General features: G+C 41.0%; 1 protein-coding gene across 1 annotated transcript in view; it reads right to left on the bottom strand.

The window, feature by feature from the left end:
- The window catches only part of LOC139397159 (G protein-activated inward rectifier potassium channel 1-like), a 29,972-nt gene extending 9,535 nt beyond the window's left edge, over window positions 1-20,437 (bottom strand). Inside the window, exons 1-2 of the mRNA XM_071144035.1 lie at window positions 18,861-20,437; window positions 18,053-18,269 (exon numbers count right to left, since the gene is read on the bottom strand). Of these exons, the coding sequence (XP_071000136.1) occupies window positions 18,053-18,269; window positions 18,861-19,700 (1,057 nt within the window). The 5' untranslated portion in view covers window positions 19,701-20,437. The remainder of the gene's footprint in view (window positions 1-18,052; window positions 18,270-18,860) is intronic.
- Between the last annotated feature and the right edge of the window lie 2,796 nt (window positions 20,438-23,233).

Below are 23,233 nucleotides of genomic sequence, written 5' to 3'. Positions count from 1 at the left end.
CTCGGGTGGTTGTTGTCCTTGATGATCTTTATGGCGTTCCTGTGACATCGGGTGGTGTAGGTGTCCTGGAGGGCAGGTGGTTTCCCCCAGGTGATGCGGTGTGCAGACCTCACTACCCTCTGGAGAGCCTTACGGTTGTGGGCGGAGCAGTTGCCGTAGCAGGCGGTGATACAGCCCGACAGGATGTTCTCGATTGTGCATCTGTAGAAGTTTGTGAGTGCTTTTGGTGACAAGCCAAATTGCTTCAGCCTCCTGAGGTTGAAGAGGCGTTGCAGAGGACGTTGATCTCTCTGAGGTTGTGTGTTTGGGAGTCTATCAAAGTGTCAGAGGAATAGATGCAGTCCTGCTGGATAATACTGAGTTAGCTTTTGTCATATAACAAAATTGAACAGCAGCCAAGTCACTAAAGTGACAGGGAGATAAAACGGATTCTGTGGGTGCCGAGAATGGAAAGTGGACTAGCAGAAAGCTTGTCAGTAGTTTCTGCTTGATGGTGGCTCACTAAGCTTACTGGCATTCATGGAGCAGAGTCTCTAACATAAGCTTATCCAGAATATAGAAGCCACAGTTTTCTGTTTTCTGTTTTCTGTATGGTCTCAGTCATATGCTGGATATCAGGGGTGCACAACTCCATTGTCCCCAGATCTCGAGGACCAGAGTCTTGCATCCTGGCTGTAGATAGATGCCTGTTTCATTCTACCCAGTTCTTACATATCAAAAAATACATACACATCATTTGACTTCAGAAAACACAAAAAGTGCTTTCCTGAGCTTGTTTTACAAAACACCCACAACAACCTGCATTTTGGGGGGAAAACGATGAAATGCAAATGGTGCTAAGAATGGACATATTTATGCAAATAGAGGATTGTTTGTTATTCAGATTAGCATGTTTCTGCACTTCGACACCCACAGCCCAAGTCACTGAGAGAAAGGTGGGCGTAAGGAGTCCTCCCCGACCTCTAAATTATATCACAGACAAGGATCTGCAGATGTAAGACAACCTCTCACAAACACACACACACACACACACACACACACACACACACACGTGCATGCACGCAAGCACACAGCCACACACACACGCACAGACACGCACTCATCCACCCACCCTCACTCACCAGTCTATGGCTGTCAGCACAGTCCCCTGACATAGTATCAGGGCTTTAGAGGCAACTGAAGTGTTTTTGTATGAGAAAAAACGCTAGCAGAAGCAAGAATGGGAATCTGGACCGTGAATAGAGAATCACGACTCAACCCTCTTGTCCTTGCATCAGAGCACTGTTCAGATCATTTTGGTAATAAATGACATTAACATATGAATGCTTTAATAATTTACAAAATGGCGAGCAGCAACAATTAAATACCAATTCATCATGTTGAAGGTTGTTGCTGACAAGCAGAAGAATGCCTCCCTGCTTGACTACTTCTTTATTAAAGAGATGCACTAAGCTAGAGCAGCATGGAGAAGCAAACTGACAGAGGGAAGAAAAGCATCCAATAGATGCCCCATTTGAAAAGAGTGTAGCACTTATTTCTCAATGCCAAAAACACATATACTAGTAACTTAGATCACCCCCAAGAAAAAATTCCCAAATGTTAACAAATTCTTAAATCAATGTTTATAATATTGTAATGTGGTCCTTAAAGTTGGGTTTGAGGTTTTCTCCTAATCAGCTCTTAACTTTGGAAACAAACCCATAACGCCCTAAGATCTGTGTCACACTTTGGAAATACAAGTCTTCACTTAGAAATGCTGGTGATATGTGAATGCTTCCATACAGCCGTTACATAGTAGGTAGTTTAAAGCATAGCACAGAGAATTTTAGACCGAGCTTTACTTGGCGATACCTATTCAATTCCCCCCACTTGGAAGACAACACGTCTTCAAAACTTCAATGTATAGTTCCATGCGGTTCGTTTGAATTTATAAATTGTCTTCCAAGTCGGGAATTGAGGAAGTATCCATTTCCGATGGTTTCTGAACACTACAATATGTTTACAGGCATGATAGCTGTACTTTTAGTTGATGGTTTACGCAGCTTGTTGGCCATTAGCCAATCAGCGTTTCTCAACTAGTTCAAAGCACAAAGCACAAACGCACCCAACTAGTATTTACGACATCACAACTGCTAAATTCCCACTTGTATTTGAACGCATAATTAGTTTGAATGCGTGTGGGGTTTTTCCGTAAGCGTAAAGACAGTAACAGTATCGAGCTAGCAATTGCATTTTATACATAATCTTGTTTTGTTGTCAAAGTTTTAGTGAAGTTTTCGACCATTGCAATTGAAAACGTTTTATGAAGTGGGATACATATTGTGAGAATGAGGCGGGCATTTCATCCCTGGGAATTTCAACTGCCATCGACAATCGGAGGAGGGGCTTCAGCAGGAAGTTGCTTCGGTGGATGCTGTCCCTACCACCAACTTCTAAAGCCTCTCAATCAGCAGCACTGAGCATTATCATGGGCTCATGTGAGCATGGAAGTGAACCGGGGTAAGTGGAATAGCTAGCTTGCTACCTCTCTGCTAACGTTATCACTGGCGCATTAAGTTAACATCTTCCATCTAAATAACACTGATGAAACTAAAGAAATGCAAACATGTCTACCAGTTGTTGGTAGCTAAATGCTGGTAATTATTATAGCTTGATGTCCACAATGTGTGTCATATAGCCTCTGCTGATGGTAATATACAAGCCTATGAGCACCGTCTTAACGAGCCCTAACGTTACTCCGTATAGTCCAAGGAACTTACATGTTCTGTTTAGAGGCAAATTGGCTCTGGCAGCCAAAACAGCCAAGTACTCCATCTAAACTTGAATCCATTCTCAATTGCGGCACAGTTTAAGAAATAAAAAGCCCTCTTCTTTCATATCACAAACACTAACTGCACACTGTTTTAACACAGTTGCAGCCGACAGTATTTCTTTCAGTGACAACACGTTCGTGGCACCCATCTTCCGTTTACACCCAGGTGTTCGGAGACGCAGATGTCTAAATAGCGCAGGTACGCCTCTATCTTCCGTCTGTTTTTTCTCCCTAAAAACTTGAGACATCTGTGGCATGGTGTTGTGTGACACAACTGCACATTTAAAGTGGCCTTCTAGTGTCCCCAGCACAAGGTGCACATGTGTAATGAACATGCTGTTTAATCAGCTTCTTAATATGCCACATCTGTCAGGTGGATGAATTATCTTGGCAAAGGATAAATGCTCATTAACAGGGAAGTAAACAAATTTGTGGCCAAAATTTGGGAGAAACAAGCTTGTTGTGCATATGGAACATTAATGGGATTTTTTTATTTCAGCTCATGAAACAAACACTTTACATGGTGCGTTTATATTATTGTTCTGTGTACTTTAGCTATAATTGTCTGTTTCTATTTCATTTGCCAGCGATCACGATAGATAAAAGCTAGCTTATGTTAGCTGTACCATTTGAAGGTTAGCTATAATTAATGCACAATCACAATAGTTTTAGCAAATTGCAGTTAACTTTCTATTTCACAATTCATTGTCATTACACAAATAACATTTAGAATCAATATTGTCTGTCAGTCATTTTTGTTAGGCACCAGCTTACCATGTTTGGGCCTTTCCATCAGTCTTTGTGGTTTTTATTTGCGGGGAGCATAAATTGTATACTAACAAATAATTAGAACCCATGTCTTTTCAATAATATACAGCACCAACTACATACATATCTGATAGGGCCCATTATCTGCTACCTGGCTTTTAATGGAGAAGGAACAGTTGAATTCACAGGACATACCGTAACAATACTCTGCCGAGTACAGTACTTTGGGTTCCTGACAACTGAATGGTCACCTTTTTTCAACAAAACGCCTGAAAGGACACAACACGTTGTGACTATTAGAGGATGAAAAAAATCAATCAAATTATGAAACGGATACATCTATTACGGGAACAGTTCCGATCTCTTAGACAAATCTGTTTCTATGGTGACCACCATCAAAATACACTGTATGCTGAGGAAAAGAGAAACCTCTAGCTTTTAGGGGCGTGCTTTCTCCTTTTCATTCTTCATAGATGAATCTAAATCTGTTGTAATACTGTTTTTTAGTATTTAATCAATTCATTAAGGTTGCATCTCGAGCGTTCAGCTTTCAACATGCGGCAGGCAAAATGTGTGCAAGAAAAAAAACACAGAAGGAAATTCACTGGCTGAGATTAATATGGTGTTGAAATGTACTGCTATGGGGGATGGGTGTTGAGGGAGCCAAAATGCTCAGGCAATAACATCAGTGTGGAGGTAAACAGCAGAGCAGAGCAGGGGCTGTGTGTGTGTGAGAGAGAGGAGATTGCCATTGCCTGCCAAGCCTCTACACAGGGTGAGGTGACAGACCAGGCGCAGGAACATAAGGCTGTACACAACAGCAAGACCACTTAACAAGCGGGGGTGGGGGGGGGAACTGACATTATCAAGGGAAAAAGTGCGTTGGTGAGGAATAGGAGATGGGGAGGATGGGCAAAAAGCTGCTACAAAGAGAAGCAGGATAACACAATGGACAAGGGAGTGGGTTTGGGCGGTAGATCTCAGTAACCCACTTCCCTCTATTTAACCCTAGCCGGGAGCCGTTGGAAAAGGGATATTTGCATATTCCGTTATGCTTGTGTTTTCTTACTGTGGGTTGAGTGAGGTCCAGTACCCCACAGCATGTCAATAAGACAGAAATAGAAAGCAGACATCCCCCAAAGATCGTCTCCGCTAGAAGCGCCTCCCAAAGAACAAAATGTAAATGTGGCTGTGTGTGTTTAGACCGAGATCGATTAACGTGGACTTCAGGGACACTCGGACGCTAGCGATCAATACTGCACAGTGGCAAAAAAATAAATAAAAGCAGAGCACAACCTTTATTACTTTGCGATAACAGACAGTTAATGAGGAGCCCCAATCTTCAGTCAGTTTTGACCAAGCTCTAGGCTACCCATCCTTCCTTAGTGATTATTTAATATAACCAAGATCCTTGTCTGGTTCCATTTAGTTCTGGATGGCGAAAGGGGTATCATGTTGCCACTTATCAACAATCTAAGTGACACTTTATATAGGCACTATATCAAGTAACATTTGCAATACTACTATACACAATACATTCGTATTAGACTTGCATATTAAGTCCACAACACATGCAAGTACACAAAGATACAATTATTTCCAACTCTAAGTAGCGTGATGACGACTCTGTTCTACACATCATGGCCTGACCATTACCCGTTACTTTAGGTGTAGTGGCGTCACCAAATGAGTTCAGCCCAGGTCTCCCACTGCCACACCCCTTCCTCCATCCCATGATTTATTACAGTTCAACTGAGACCTGACAAATCCCCAAAGAGACAATTACCTTGTTTTCCCTTGGGAAGCAAACACAGTTCATCTGAAGGGGATAATGAATACGCCATGTCATAGCTTGTTCAACAAAATGTCCATTATGTGGAGTTCATCCCTGGTGAAATTACTATATAGTCAGGAAATGTAAAGCTCTCTAGTGTGTTGTCTCCAGTGCTTCAGTGCTAGCCTCTCGACACTGGCTTCCTGTAAAGGCTAGGGCTGATTTCAATGTTTTACTGCTAACCTACAAAGCATTACATGGGCTTGCTCCTACCTATCTCTCCGATTTGGTCCTGCCGTACATACCTACACGTACACTACGATCACAAGACGCAGGCCTCCTAATTGTCCCTCGAATTTCTAAGAAAACAGCTGGAGGCATGGTTTTCTCCTATAGAGCTATTTTTTTTGCAATGGTCTGCCTATCCATGTGAGAGACGCAGACTCGGTCTCAACCTTCAGTGGGTCCTATGATTGAGTGTAGTCTGGCCCAAGGGTGTGAAGGTGATCGGAAAGGCACTGGAGCAACGAACCGCTCTTGCTGTCTCTGACTGGCCGGTTCCCCTCTTGCCACTGGGATTCTCTGCCTCCTAACCCTATTATGGGGGCTGAGTCACTGGCTTACTGGTGCTCTTCCATCCCGTCCCTAGGAGGGGTGCGTCACTTGAGTGGGTTGAGTCACTGACGTGATCTTCCTGTCTGGGTTTGGTGCCACTCGGGTTCGTGCCGTGAGGGAGATTTTTGTGGGCTATACTCAGCCTTGTCTCAGGGTAGTAAGTTGGTGGTTTGAAGATATCCCTCTAGTGGTGAGGGGGCTGTGCTTTGGCAAAGTGGGTGGGGTTATATCCTGCCTGGATGGCCCTGTTCAGGGGCCACAGTGTCTCCCGACCCCTCCTGTCTCAGCCTCCAGTATTTATTCTGCAATAGTTTGTGTTCGGGGGCTATTGTCAGTCTTATGTCTGTAGTATTTCTCCTGTCTTATCCGGTGTCCTGTGTGAATTTTAGTATGCTCCCTCTAATTCTCTCTCCCTCCCCTCCCGGAGGACCTGAGCCCTGGGACCATGCCTCAGGACTACCTGGCCTGATGACGCCTTGCTGTCCCAGTCCAGCAGGTTGTGCTGCTGCTCCAGTTTCAACTGTTCTGCCTGCGGTTATGGAACCCTGACCTGTTCACCGGACGTGTTACCTTGGTAAACCTGCTGTTTTTGTCTCTCTCGCTCTCGCTCTCTCCCCCCCCCGCACCTGCTGTCTCTAACTCTGAATGCTCGGCTATGAAGTCAACTGACATTTATTCCCGAGGTGCTGACCTGTTGCACCCTCTACAACCACTGTGATTATTATTATTTGACTCTGCTGGTCATCTATGAACATCTTGGCCATGTACTGTTATAATCTCAACCTGGCACAGCCAGAAGAGGACTGGCCACCTCTCAGAGCATGTTTCCTCTCTAGGTTTCTTCCTAGGTTCCTGCCTTTCTAGGGAGTTTTTCCTAGCCACCGTGCTTCTACATCTGCATTGCTTGATGCTGGGTTTCTGTACAGCACTTTGTGACATCGGCTGATGTAAAAAAGAGCATTATTAATAAACTTGATTGTCTGAATCAACACTTTCTATCACAGTGGGACTTTAGACAAAGCAAGCTGTCACCCGGTGGGAGTCTCTTAATGCAAACTAGTCATGTGCATGAGGAATTCAACACGATCTAGATTTAGTCTATTACAGTAAGTATCTGAACTGAGCTGAACAAAAAAAAATCCAACATGAGACATGTACACTACAGAGTGCATGTGCTACATTACACACTAACAAAGAAGGGTTCCTCAATGGTTGTTTGGGAAGGGTGATGGTTCTGGTTCTATGTGAAACCATACTGACCCAAAGAACCCTTGAGCCCTTCAATGGTTCTTTGCAGTTCCAAAAACTCGTAAGTGATAATTAAAATCTAGGGGTGGTGGGCCATTATAATATTTTGGGGTGTGGTTTGCTTCCAGCTATTTTGTGCAACCCTGAGTGTGAGTTTCATGCCAGTTTATCTAATCTGTTGTCAGGCTATCACATTGTATATATGATTATGGCCAGTGACCGTGTCTTGTGAAAGACTCACACATGGCCTTGTGTCAATTGAGAACAGTTGACTAAGTCAGTAGTTGTCAATTCTCTCCTCAGGGACCCCCAGCTGTTCCAGTTAGCACACCTGATTCAACTTCTTAATAAACACAATAATACATTTTAACAATAGAATATGGCTATTAAACAAGAATATATATATATATATATATATATATATATATAACTTTCTAGCGGAAACTAATGCACAGTACACCGTGGCCTGAGCCAGTTATCACTTTGTTTTCTATTCTTTTTAAAAACGTTTTTATATATAAAAAATAAACTGAACTGAACTGTGTGGTTATACAAAGAACCTTTTAAGATTAAGGTTCTGTTAAGAACCCTAAAAAAGGGTTCCAATGGCCTCCCGGGTGGCGCAGTGGTCTGCATTGCTTTTCCACCAGAGACTCTGGGTTCGCGCCCAGGCTCTGTCGCAGCCGGCCGCGACCGGGAGGTCCGTGGGCCGACGCACAATTGGCCTAGTGTCATCCGGGTTAGGGAGGGTTTCCTCCGACACATTGGTGCGGTTGGCTTCCAGGTTGGATGCGCGCTGTGTTAAGAAGCAGTGCGGCTTGGTTGGGTTGTGTTTCGGGCGACGCATGGCTTTCAACCTTTGTCTCTCCAGAGCCCGTACGGGAGTTGTAGCGATGAGACACGATAGTTACTACTAACATTTGAATACCACGAAATTGGGGAGAAAAGGAGGTAAAATTAAAAAAAAAAAAAAAAAAAAAATTTTAACGGGGTTTGGACCCAAAAAAGGGTCGGACCAGAGTGGAACCATTTTTTGGGTACTATAAGACCCAGTATTAGATAAAACGTTGCGACCCTGCCCACCTGTGGGTAAAACAACCTGTAGTTACCTAGATTACCTCATTGGCTCACAGAAAAATGTAACCTTTTTCGTACGCTTGTTTTAGTCAATTACAAAACTACATTTAAGAAAAGTAAAACATGTCTAGATGACTGTAACATTGCCCTGCTCCCAAGCATTCTCACGACTTATATAAATGTAACATGCCCCTTTTCATGAGGATGCTAGCAGCCACGTGAGTGAGTGCTAGCTAGCTACCGACCTGAACATTAAGCTAGCCAAGACCAACAACACAAACAAACAGACTACACAGCTACCCGTAGTGAGTGAAGTTACAAACGGCTTGTACCACACAAGTGAAATGTATTACCTGTGATTAAATGTTTTCCACACACATAGCTACGTGTAGTCTACTTGGACAATGCATCCCCACATTTTCCACTCTCCCACAGGGAATAGTCTGAAGCCACAGGGCTCTTCTCGCAGGCTCTATTTCCCTACATGGAAGCATTGCGAACCGTAGGTTGGGATTTTGGATCTGGCTACATGTACATTTAACAACACAGCAGCTTTTTGGCATGTTTTGTTATTTCTGTATCACAAAAGATCTACAATGAAGATGTCTCTTTTACAATGGGGCTCAATAGGAAAGAATGTTTGTTTTTCCCCAATTTGTGGGCATGGTCGAGGGGAATTCATTATTATTACGTGAATTCCTACTGGGACTATATACAGTAGAACCTTTTAATGGTTCTTCATGGAACCTTAGGAAAGGATTATTTATAGCACAATAACCTTATGAGCATAGTTCTTCAAAAAAAGGTCCCACTGTCGTTACAAGCCAAATAACCCTTATTTGGCACCATACCATTTGTTTGTGGTGTATAAACTGAGAAAAAATTATTCTAGCACTGCATTTGGTGGCTAAATCACAATTAACATGTAATTAAAAACACAAAGGTGCAACGCGCTTTCTAAATGCAATGAAATGCCTGAGGCATGTAGTGAAAGAGCCACCGTAAATGAAGTTAAATGAATGAACACTGTAACTCACCGGAGAACAGGAAGCTATTAAAGATGTGTCTTATCAGAGCGCCCTGCCGACACAGGTTCCTCTCCATGGGGAGGGCTGTGACTCTTCCGTGCTCTGATCCTGGGCACGTTAGATTTAATTGGAGACTCCTGCTCTCACTTGCTCAGAAGGCTGACTTCCTCGGCTGAACCCACATTAACCCCTTTGAAACTGCAGAGTGCTGGAGTGCGGGGCTGAATGGAGGAGCGGGGAACAGCACGGGACACGCTCTGAGTGTAATTATTCCCGAATGAATTATGGTCACTTTCTCCAGGGGCCTGTCTATCCTTTCACAGCTGTGTGCCTTATCGCAAGCTCCATTCTGCCACTGTTTACCTGTGCTATGCCACCCCTGACACCACACACAGGCTGTAGTCCCTAGGCTGGAGTGACTCATTTGTCTTGTACTGCTATACCTGTTTAAGCAGAGAGTTGTGTGTTTCCTTTTTCTATTTCTGCAGTGAATGATAAAAAAACAGACCAATGCATACTCCCAACTACTTGGCTAATCTGCTACATGATATATGCCAATTCCTCTGAATGGATTATGCTGCTGCTATTCTTTGTAAGATATACTCCTCTTTTGCTTATTTTAGTTTCAATATTCAAATGGGCAATAGTATTCATAATACAGTATGTGAAGTTTGTGTATAATATTTTATAGCTAATTACAACAATTTAAAATAGAATTGAAAAGAGACACACGATGACTCAATTGTTTGTTTTTAGGCCATAAAAAGTAACTTATCTTGTTAATAAATTGTTAATTATTCTCCCCTAAAGCTCATCTGTAAACTGCTGCACCTACCTCAAATCCCTTCCTCTAATCCCAAATCTCAGATGAGAAAGCTATATTTATACACGCTTGATCTTGGTAATGCATTACAAGTTTACATTTTTCATACTTCTTGTCCAATATGCAGGATTTTTGTTCAATATTCAACACTAAGCCAACGATGGGAGAATCCATTGAAAATACAGCAATAGAATTCAAGAAGCTCATAACTAATGATTTACATTGGAACATGGTAAACACACAGTTCCAAGGTTTCCATATCAAATGCATTATAATCTATAAGAGGAGTGAATCAATGGGCAAATTATTTGGGAAAGATAAGCCAAACTGTGATACAACGTATAACTCTGAAATACTTTCTTTATCCAATGCTAGAATGTCCACAAGACAGACAAACTGTATTTATATGCTCATAGATACATATGAATAAACATCAAGTCCACTTTAAATCAATTCATAAGTCTCATGCCACCCACACACACACACGTCTTAGCATGAACACATAGCAGAAACACAATAACAAGGAAGATTAAATTTGTTCTCCAATACCAGTGAATCGTAAAAAAGCCTTGGGTTTGCCATGGAGGGGGCAGAGAGGAAGCCAAGACGACTAGCCACGTCAATGCACAACTAACTAGTTATGGCCTGTGTCTGTCCCAAACGGCTCCCTATGTAGTGCACAACTTTTGACCAGGGCCATATGGGCCCTGCATAGGGAATAGGGTGCCATTTGAGAGGCATTAATGAAAGACCAGAAGACTTCCTCCAGCTCACCTCCAGAGGCACTACCGCTGTACAACTCAAGAGCTTCACTTGCCACAGCAAAGCTTTCTCTTTTTCAGTGATTTTTCCATCATTGTGGTGTACCCTACAATCAGCTGTACCAGAAATTACTATTTTTGTAACAAAATCAAGAGGCCAAGACGTCACAATGTTGTATTAAAATATTCAAAACCGGAAGAATCTTTTCCAAAGCGGCCTAGATGCTATGTCAGCTTGCCATGCAACAACCCGCGGAATTGCTCATTTTAAAATGGTCTAACAAAATGTTCCACTGCAGCTTTCGGCTGGACTTGTTCAGAAAATATTAGCAAACACCTCTTTAGCATCATGTAAATGCCACAGCATGTTCCCAATAGCCCATCAATCATTAGCATGTACAGTTGATGTCGGTTTTGGAGCAGTGGCTTCTTCCTTACTGAGCAGCCTTTCAGGTTTTGTCGATTATAGGACTTGTTTTATTGTGGATATAGATACTTTTGTACCGGTTTCCTCCAGCATCTTCACAAGGTCCTTTGCTGTTGTTCTGGGATTGATTTGCACTTTTTGCACCAAAGCACGTTCATCTCTAGGAGACATAACGTGTCTCCTTCCTGAGAGGTATGACGGCTGCGTGGTTCCATGGTGGTTATACTTGCATACTATTGTTTGTACAGATGAACGTGGTACCTTCAGGCATTTGGAAATTACTCCCAAGGATGAACCAGACTTGTGGAGGTCTACAATTTGTTTTTCTGAGGTCTTGGCTGATTTCTTTTGGTTTTTCCCATGATGTCAAGCAAAGAGGCAGTGAGTTTGAAAGTAGGCCTTGAAATACATCCACAGGTACACCTCCAATTGACTCAAATTATGTCAATTAGCCTATCAGAAGCTTCTAAAGCCATGACATCATTTTCTGGAATTTTCCAAGCTGTTTAAAGGCACAGTCAACTTAATGTATTTAAATTTCTGACCCACTGGAATTGTGATACATTGAATTATCAGTGAAATAATCTGTTGGGATTTTTTATTATTTTTATTACTTGTCATGCACAAAGTAGATGCCCTAACCAACTTGCCAAAACTATAGTTTGTTAACAAGAAATTTGTGGAGTGGTTGAAAAACAAGTTTTAATGACTCCAACCTAATTGTATGCAGTCCACTCATAAAGCTCATTTCCTGATGATGTGCCAATGTTTTTCTAAACATAATTGATGAGTGAACACAACTGAAATGAAGTGCTTCACATCTTTTTTTTAAATGAAGAGCTGCAAAGTGTTGTGGTAATCAAGTGCCACACAACTTCTGAGGGAGAAACTCTGTGCTGCTGACAGAATTCTTCCTCTAGTTTATCACATTCAAAGCCAGCTTGCCATGAAATGAACATCACAGCCTGTTTATCATTTAACTGAGCTGATCAAAGAAGTATGGCATTGTTTCTGATCTCAAATTAAGACAGAGAATTGGCCTAAAGTACAAAATTGCATGTTAGATTTACAATGTATAATTCATGTAACATTTCGAACAGAAGAGTGGTGAAGCAATTGCAGTCTGAGCAATTTCACTTCTGCACATACAGTGAAGTGAATTTGATTGCACCTCGGTGATTCAGTATAGTGTTCCCTGGCATGACGTTGATGATGATGATGATGACTCTCAATAGCTGTATATAGACTAGAGTTGCAAAATTCTGGTGACTTTCCAAAAATTCCCTGATTCTCCAGAAATCCTGTTTGGAAGATTTCTGGTATTATGATGGAATAAGCAGGAAATCAAGGAACCCTCCAACCAGGATTTCTGGAAAACCAGGGAATTTTGGGAAAGTAATAGGAATTTTGCAACCCAAGTACAGACTGTTTCTCAATCCTTTCAAGTCTACTTTTCTTGACATTCATAGAACGAACAGTTAACTAAACCTAAACCATTTGGAGTCAACAATTATATATGTTAATTTGAAATATTTACACACATTTTTAAATTCTTGTATCATTCTACTCATCGTCACGGAGGATATGCCGAAAAGTGTCTGAGTTTGATGTTTGTTCTATTGAACATGCCATTCTAATAAATGTATTTGAATTCAATTAAAAGTGCCTTTCTCTTTGTTGTTTTTGTTGTTATAATACTCTCATATATTGGATTTGGAAAGTATTCAGACCTCTTTTTTTTACTTTTTCCACATTTTGTTTATTTACAGCCTTATTCTAAAATTAAAGTATTTTTTTTCCTCATCAATCTACACACAATATCACATAATGACAAAGTGAAAACAGTTTTGAAAAAAAAAAAATGTATGAACATTTTAAGTATTCAGACCCTTTGCTAAGAGACTCGATTTAGCTTAGCAGCATCCTGTTTCTATTCATCATTCTTGACATGTTTTGACAACTTGATTGGAGTCCACCTGTGGTAAATTCAATTGATTAGACATGATTTGGAAAGCCACAGACCTGGCTATATAAGGTCCCACAGTTCTCAGTGCATGTCAGAGCAAAAACCAAGCCATGAGGTCGAAGGAATTGTCCATAAAGCACAGAGATAGGATTGTGTGGAGGCACAGATCTGATGAAGAGTACCAAAAAATGTCTGCAGCATTGAAGGTCCCCAAGAACACAGGGGCCTCCATCATTCTTAAATGGAAGAAGTTTTGAACCAACAAGACTATTCCTAGAGCTGTGCTGTGACAAGGTAGGGGTGGGATACAGAAGATAGCCCTATTTGGTAAAAGATCAAGTCCATATTATGGCAAGAACAGCACAAAATAGCAAAGAGAAATGACAGTCCATCATTACTTTACTTTAAGGTCAGTCAATATGGAAAATTGAAAGAACTTTGATCATGAACTTCGACCACATTTCTTCAAGCGCAGTCGCAAAAACCATCAAGTGCTATTGTGAAACTGGTTCTCATGAGGAGCACCACACGAAAGGACCCAGAGTTACCTCTGCTGCAGAGGATAAGTTCATTTGAGTTACCAGCCTCAAATTGCAGCCCAAATAAATTATTCACAGAGTTCCAATAACAGACACATCTCAACATCAACTATTCAGAGGTGACTGCGTTAATCAGGCCTTCATGCTCAAATTGCTGCAATGAAACCACTACTGAAGGACACCAATAAGAATATACTTGCTTGGGGCAGGAAACACAAGCAATGGACATTAGACTGGTGGAAATCTGTCCTTTCGTCTGATGAGTCCAAATTTGTGATTTTTGGTTCCAACCTCTGCCTTTGTGAGACACAGAGTAGGTGAACGGATGATCTCCGCATGTGTGGTTACCACCGTAAAGCATGGAGGAGAAGGTGTGGGGGTGCTTTGCTGGTGACACTGTCAGCGATTTATTTTGAATTGAAGGCACACCAGCATGGCTACCACAGCATTCTCCAGCAATACACCATCCCATCTGGTTAGCACTTAGTGGGACTATTATTTATTTTTCAACAAGACAATTACCCAAAATACACCTCCAGTCTGTGTAAGGGCTATTTGACCAAGAAGGAGAGTGATGGAGTGCTGCATCAGATGACCTGGCCTCCACAATCACCCGACCTCAACCCAATTGAGATGGTTTGGGATAAGTTGGACCACAGAGTGAAGGAAAAGCAGCCAACAAGTGCTCAGCATATGTGGGAACTCCTTCAAGACTGTTGGAAATGCATTCCAGGTGATTACTTCCTGAAGCTGGTTGAGAGAATGCCAAGAGTGTGCAAAGCTGTCATCAAGGCAAAGGGTGGCTACTTTGAAGACTCTAAAATATTTTTGATTTGTTTAACACACTTATGGTTACTGCATGATTCGATATGTTATTTTATCATTTTGATGACTTCACTAATATTCTACAATGTAGAAAATAGTAAAAATAAATAAAAACCCTTGAATGAGTAGGTGTCAACTTTTGACTGGTACTGTATGTAAATGTGATTTCCGTTTTTTTATATGTAAAACAAATTGCAAACATTTCTAAAAACCTGTTTTTGCTATGTCATTATGGTGTATTGTGTGAAGATTGATGGAAAAAAACGATTTAATCAATTTTATTATAAGGCTGTAACATAACAAAATGTGGAAAAAGTGAAGGGGTCTGAATACTTTCCAAATGCACTGTATAATAATATCATGCACGCAGTGATTATGTTCAAAACTCTGATAATCTAACAGATGGGAAGTCATGTGCTGCTGACTTTGAGTTGATGATATCATGAACGGGTGGGACGACGATTTGAGAAGCTCATTGTGTGAATATGAGCTTAATAATGAAGAAATACTCCGGGGTGAGAGAGCTGGGCCAAGAAAATGAACGCGATAGAAAACCGTTTCACCCCCCATACCATAGGAATAAAATCTAAGTTTAGGTGCAGTGCTGCAATCCGGAATGCTCAAGGAGAGGTTGCCATGGAAACAGTTACATTGGACCAAAATGAAAGTGTCTGAGGCTTAGACTTTTACTGTACATACATTTTTAACCACATATATTGTTTTCACATCGTCATCTCTTTCTTGTTCTTTAACCTTATACCACACATACAGTACGTTCGTATTGGCCCAGTCAAGATTACAGTGCTAGCTAGATTTAACATTGACATTGAGAAAATATAACATATGTTCAAATCCAATTATAGTAAAATGTGCTGTCGAATTCTGCTGTTGTATCCAGTTGCATATGATGCATGTGAACCTTTTACCTCCTAAGTGAAAGTTTTAGAAATCTTATCTGCATTCTTGAATCTTATGTGATAATGTGACTGACCGATGAATCCAAAACATTGGGAGAAGATGTAGACATGTCTAATTCTTAGGATGAATCTTAAAAGGCAGCTCCCGTAAGGTTAGACTTATCATAGTCATTTCTCTGAACCTTTTTTTCTATATACCATCCCTCTGTAAACCCTCATAAATAAAATAGCCCCATGAAATGTTCATATACTATACGAGTTCTGTGTCAGTTGCTACAGATCAACACATAAAAAAACTATATTGAAAACAGCTTGGATTCTGAATAAATAATAATAAAAATGTCCTATTTGATGTACAATTTGACTTTTTTTGTGGATATCTAATGGCATGACTTGTAAAGTCTGCTACTGCCACGTACGTACAGTAGAGGACCTACTTTTTCATGATTAAAGTAAATCTGCAGTGGTCTGTTCTGCGTCAGACAGGATTGCTACAAAGTTATGTCACTTAAAGGCCCTCCCTTGAAAACCTTTTATTAGCTCTCTCAAAGGGAACAGTTTGAAAATGCCTACACACCATGATCACGTGTGGCAATACTGTTCTTGTTGAATTTATGTTTCCAATTTCAAAAAGCACAGGGGAATGCAAAGTATAGACGGTTTTTAAAAAAAAAAGCAAATTTAACCAATTGCTTAATCAGAGTTAATCTGTGAGTTGAGTTGAGTGAAAAAAGACATGAATTAGAGCTCATGTGTTTAAAGTTTGTTTACTCAACAAACTCTCCTCAAAGTGAGCTAAATTTGAAAACGGTTGAGTAAAATTACATTCATTTTTTTTTATCTCAAAACAACTCAAAACCTTTCCCATCACACTCAGCATGCTCATGTTCCTTTGGAAGGCAACACTGTAAAGTACATTCAACCAATTGCTTATTCAGCATTATTATGCGAGTTGAGTGGGCTTAAAAAGGACTAGAATTTGAGTGAATGTGCTGAATTCTGTTTACTCAACAAACTCTGCTCGAAGTCAGCTGAATTTGAAAACGGTTGCTGAGGCAAATTACAATTTCATGTTTTCTCAAAAGAACTCAACCTTCCCCATCATGCTCTGCATGCTCTTTTGCAGGTAGATTTTCTGAATTGTTTGTTTCAATACCCGTGTTTGTGCATGTACTTTGATTGGTTGATTAATATTATCCTACACAAACAGCATTTTTCTAAACTAATCCAATCTAGTAGTTGGATTTATGGAACCTGTTACTGAGATGGCTGTTCCAGTTTATATGATTTAGGCAAATCTTAATCATTTGTATTTATTTATTTTATCTTCAATGACGGCCTAGGAACAATGGGTTAACTGCCTGTTCAGGGGCAGAACGACAGATCTGAATCAATCTTCAGTCATTCTAAATGCAGGTTTTATTAAAAGTTCCAGTTGTTGGATATCTTCACTCTGGCTGGATTCCAATAGGAATTGCACATAATCTGATTTGCAGACTTGCTGTGGCCTGTAAACCAGGAGTTTGAGACCATTGTGTTGGGGTGTAAATAGGCCCTCAAAAGGCCTTATGATAAATGTAATGTATTGTCATAGAGTTTAATATTAAACATAGCATATTCACTTAGACACTCACTTGAAGGCTGCAGTACTGAAAACAATTGAATACAACAACCATGTCTCTGTCGCTAACAAATACAGTAATGGGAGGTAACTACCATTCACTCGAAACGCAAGGCAGTCTGGTAAATAAGCAAACAAGGTCCAATAAATTCTCAAATTGAATGCATGTTGGTTCAGCTATATGCCCAAATGTTGAGCAAACTCACAATCCTATTGCAGCTGGTTGCCTTACAATTGTAATCACCTTATTTTTTATTTACAATGTACCCTCCAGAAGAGTGTGAGGTTTGTATTTTAAAACAGCAATAATGTTCCCTAGACATCAACTCTTTTGGGATATGTTTTAGGAGATCTCATAAAAACAGAGTAAATTATTTCTAAAATAACTCAATTTACCAGCATTCTTGTTTAGTTGTATTTCTTACCAAGCACCACTGTCAATGTTGACTTACTATATATCAAATTACAATTTGTTTTTTTGGCATTTCCACTGCATACCTAAAATCAAATCAGAACATATTATTTATAAACCTATCCAGCTGTGTCACATAAAACCAATATCATGCAAACAATGACATTCACTAACACCCAGGGGTCATTAGACAAGCCCATCTGGGTCAACATTGGCCACTTAGAGTAAAACCCTGCAACTTCACATTATACTCATTCACTTTACACTCATCCTTGTATTATTACACTCATACTAACACACATTTATTTTTGCTATCATATACTCTAGCCTGAGCCAAACATAGCGCACCACTTTATCTCAGGGCATAGACATGAAATAGGCCTATGGTCTTTACTATAATACTACAAGAAAGAACAATGATGTATTTGTGATAACTTACCAGTGGTTTCCACTATTCCTTCCAATATGACCACAATTTCAAACTGCTCTGTTTGCATGGATCTCTGGGAGAGTTCGTAGAATGGGCTTTTGGTGTCGATCACATGGCAGATTGTGAGTGGTGAGACCAGGAAGAGCTGGTCCGCCCCGGTACTGAAGCCCACGTCCAATTCCAACTGATCCAGAGGAAGAAACTCGCCTTCGGGCGTCTGACGAGACTATGGAAGCGTGCATAGATGGAGTTTGAAAGAGAGACACAGTTTAACTACTGCGACCTAGCGAGCCATACTGACAGCCATCCACAATTTGTGAGCAATCAAAGGCGATCAATCATCAGTAAATAGACAGAGTGAGTCAATTGAATGAGGAGGGCTATAGCTAATCAGGCACATCAAGCCACATCAAAGGTTGTTTAACCCAGTGACCACCACCATAGCGCTCCAACTTAAATGGGTTTATTAATCAAATTGTTTAGATTCATAGATTCATAAAAATGTAAACATTATAGCATTTCCACTAAATGTGTCTGGAATTAATAGCTTTATGCTTTTAATTCACATTGGTAAGCCCATTTGCAAAGAAAGTAAAAAATAAAAAGTTATATCAGCAGGGAATAATACACTTTATAAAAATACCTTCATTCTAATAACGATGTATTTCATTATCTTTCCCAACCGTGTGTAATATTTAATTGTGCGTAATTAAACGATAAGAAAACAAATGCATTACACCGTCTGAAATAAGTATTTTGTAACGTTTTAATACACAAATATTGTTGAGCTATAAGGAGGCATAGAAGTGCCACTTACTTTCAGCAATTTGCAGCGGATCTGTGCGGAGACCATATGGCTATTACGCAGGTTGCCGACTCTGAACATGAGAGTTAGTTTTCCATCTCGCATCGAAATAGCTGCATGTTCACTGAACATCAAAGTCTCTGCCCTTTTTTTGGGCTGGGACATCTTAATGAACATGCAGCCAATCAAAAAAGCATCAACAATTGATCCCAGGATTGACTGGAAAAGAAAGAGAATGATCCCCTCGGGACATTTGTCCGTGATATACCTATAGCCATATCCTATTGTGGCTTCCGTTTCTATGAAGAATAAAAACGCAGAGGGAAAGTTGTAGACATTGGCAACGCATGGCGTATACTTGTCATCGTGGGCTCGATGGAGGTCTCCTCTTATGTAGGCTATGATCCACCACATGAAGGCCATGAAGAGCCATGCCACCGTGTATGTAAGGATGAAGATGAATAAATTCCAGCGCCATTTCAAATCGACCAGTGTGGTGAATAAATCGGAAAGGTATCTACTGGTTTCACCACCCAGGTTTCCATGCTGGACGTTACATCGCCCGTTCTTGTCCACAAAGCGTTGCCTCTTCTTCTTCTTCTCTGGTGCCGGCTGGTTGAATCCAGACCCGCTGGATGAGGTGGTCACTACCTGATAATCGTCCCCAAATTTCTTTCGGAGTGCAGACATACTACGATGGCAGCAGCGAGAGAAATAATCTGAAGGGTTTAATGTAAAGTCTATATCTGTACAGGACTTCGTTGTAGTTGCAGCAATTGTCCTTATGTTGTGTCCAATATCTTGGAACTGGAAATAAGGCGAGGAAAGTGCGTTCTGTAACGAACTAATCATGCACTGTCCCCTCGCTCCACATACTGTTCCTACTACTGCACTCCAAAGCCATGAAAATAAGAGAGGGCTAATGTCACTTCAATCACAACAAAGAGCTCTTCACCCGAAAAGGAGTCCGCTATAAAACAATTACGCACAGGATCATCTGCTATCCAAACGCGTCCGTTGCAGTTCAGGTTTTTGAACAGATTATTCTTTGGTGAGGCGCTGCTGATTACTTATCGCCCTCCCAGGTTAGACCAATGCAGGTTGGCTCAACACTTTCCTCCTCCGTGAAGTCCACACCTTGGGTTAAAAGTTGAAACTGTTTCGACGCCCCATCAAGCAATCTGGATCCGGTAGGTAATTAATGAATCGTTGGTAAATGTGATTAGAAACCGTGGTCAATATGAAACGGCACAATACGTATTGTACATCCGATTTCAGCGTTGGTGTTGGACACAATTTGGTTCCCAAACCTCCGCTTTGTGCTACTGCGGGCGCACATAGGATCTGCATTCAGTCCTATGACAGTGGAATATGATGGAAAATTATGGATTCGGGGAACAATTTACTGTCCGCTCATACTTATGTGGTTCCCCTTACCGATGATGCCTGTAAGCTGTATTTCATGCGTCCCCTTTTCCTCTTCTGGTGGGATTTTTCTTGAGATGTTCTTATGGACGCAGGTATTAAGAATCCAACAGCAGCTGTTTCGTTCTTTCTGTCGATTTTCCCCTTCACGGCTCCTGCGCACTGCACGTTCCTTATACAACGATGCACTCACTATTTCCTACTGGTACTACAAACAGGAGCGGCCTTAGTGATTTGCAGGCCCCAGGCAGAGGCCCCAGGTATAACACCACATTCATGTCAATAGGAATAACACTCATTTTGTCTTCCATTGTGTAAAGACACTCACTATCAAAAAAACTATTAACTATAGACTATTAACACTCAACACAACAACAAAGAATTAGTGTATTTAAATTGTAGTACATTTGACTAAATTACTCACTCAAAATGTACGAACTATAATATATTATACTTATAAATATTTGTAAAAAAAAAAAAGTATTTTCACACAAAGTAGACTTCATTGAGAACGATTCTTATTTAAGTAACCATGTAAACATGCAAACAACTATTCAGAGACTTTCAAAATGTACATAACCTCAATAAGATTTAGTACAGACCTGGCCTGAAACAAAATGTAGATACAGTTGCCTACTTTGACAACAATTCAGTGAATGCAACAAGTATTACATAGACAGATAAAGGGAGAAGATAAAAAATAAAAAAAACAACTATTGTTCAGAGACAATTTCCTTAAAAGATTTGTAGGACAAATTCACGTCACACTGTCACATGAGTGTTCGCATTTAGCCGACAACATGCCATGAAACTTCTTGAAGCAGGGCCCCATCCTACAAAGTGGAACAACATGTAGAAATTGACAACACATCAGTAAATGCAACAAGTAGTAGAGACAGTTGAAGTCGGAAGTTTAAATATACTTAGGTTGGAGTCTTTAAAACTCGTTTTTCAACCGCTCCACAAATTTCTTGTTAACAAACTGTAGTTTTGGCAAGTCGGTGAGGACATCTACTTTGTGCATGACACAAGTCATTTTTCCAACAATTGTTTACAGACAGATTATTTCACTTATAATTCACTGTATCACAATTCCAGTGGGTCAGAAGTTTACATACACTAAGTTGACTGCCTTTAAACAGCTTGGATAATTCCAGAAAATCAATGGGACCATGCAGCCGTCATACCGCTCAGGAAGGAGACGCGTTCTGTCTCCTAGAGATGAACGCACTTTGCTGCAAAAAGTGAAAATCAATCCCAGAACAACAGCAAAGGACCTTGTGAAGATGCTGGAGGAAACGGGTACAAAAGTATCTATATCCACAATAAAACAAGTCCTATATCGACAACCTGAAAGGCCACTCAGCAAGGAAGAAGCCACTGCTCCAAAACCGCCATAAAAAAGACAGACTACGGTTTGCAACTGCACATGGGACAAAGATCATACTTTTTGGAGAAATGTCCTCTGGTCTGAAAATAGAACTGTTTGGCCATAATGACCATCGTTATGTTTGGAGGGAAAAGGGGGAGGCTTGCAAGCCAAAGAACACCATCCTAACCGTGAAGCACCGGGATGGCATCATCATGTTGTGAGGTGCTTTGCTGTAGTAGGGGCTGGTGCACTTCACAAAATAGATGGCATCATGAGGCAGAAAATTACGTGGATATATTGAAACAACATCTTCTGACCCACTGGGAATGGGATGAAAGAAAGAAAAGCTGAAATAAACAATTCTCTCTACTATTATTCTGACATTTCACATTCTTAAAATAAAGTGGTGATCCTAACTGACCTAAGACAGGGAATTTTTACTCAGATTAAATGTCAGGAATTGTGAAAAACTGAGTTTAAATGTATTTGGCTAAGGTGTATGCAAACTTCTGACTTCAACTGTAGAGAAAGATTTACAGCAAAACTCCAAATGCACCCACACAAAGTAGGCTATTGGACTGACAAAGACTCTTACTTCTGTAACAATGTAAAAATGCAAAGAACTATTCAGAGACTATTTACAAATGTAGAGATATGAGCTCGTAGAGATATGAGCCTACTTTGACAGTAGCCTACTTTGAATTCAGTGACTGCAGACAGATACTGAGAGAAGATACAAAACACGATTTTTAAAAAAGTACCCAATTTCCCCAGAAGACATGTAGGACAAATACATATTTCACACTGTCACTTTAATGTTTACATTTAGCCTACAACATGCCATACAACTTCTGGAAGCACGGCCCCATCCTGCAAAGTGGCACAGAACACGTAGAGCACCCAAAGGAGGTTCCTACACATCTCCCACTCTTTGCCCTGCGTCCACTCCGGATGCACACCACACACCCTCTCTTGCTCCCTTCAAACTTCACCAGGGAGTGGCCTGCTTTTCAAATTAGGAGTAACCACTCTTGGTGAAACATTATTGTCTCCCCGCTTTCATCCACAGTAGCCATATCACAAAGTGAATGCACAAGCTGCATTTTGAATGCCTTCAGGGACCAGCACCTGCGGTTTCTTGGAAGATGCCTTTGCAGGGTCCCCCACACTGGTCTACTGTTGCCGCCCTCAGGGTACCACACATAGGAAGAAATATGCCATGCAATCGCTTTGAGCAGCTATGTAGGTACATGCACTTTTGGGATCCAAATTCAACAAACGAGACCTACAAATTTCACAAAGTAAGCTGTGTGGTACATGGGTGAATGATGAGACTTAGTGTAGATGCACTCCATGGAAACGTAGGCTTCCCTCTGTAGTGTGCTCTCCCTCTTCCTCCTCCTCTCAATGTACCTCTTCCTCTCCATATTCTTCTCCCTCCTGTTCCTTCTCCTCTTCCTCTCACCCTCCTCTCCTCTTGCTCCACTCCTCCCTTCTCTTCCTCCTCGCTCCACAGCTCTATGCCTCCAGTCATCTCTAACTCTCCCCCCCCCCCCTGCCTTCTGCTGCTGAGCCCTGACTCTCCACC

The sequence above is a fragment of the Oncorhynchus clarkii genome, chromosome 3, assembly GCF_045791955.1.
Source record: "Oncorhynchus clarkii lewisi isolate Uvic-CL-2024 chromosome 3, UVic_Ocla_1.0, whole genome shotgun sequence".
Lineage (NCBI taxonomy): Eukaryota > Metazoa > Chordata > Actinopteri > Salmoniformes > Salmonidae > Oncorhynchus > Oncorhynchus clarkii.
Note: the sequence above shows the minus strand (reverse complement) of the source record. Positions and strands in the feature narration are given on the sequence as shown.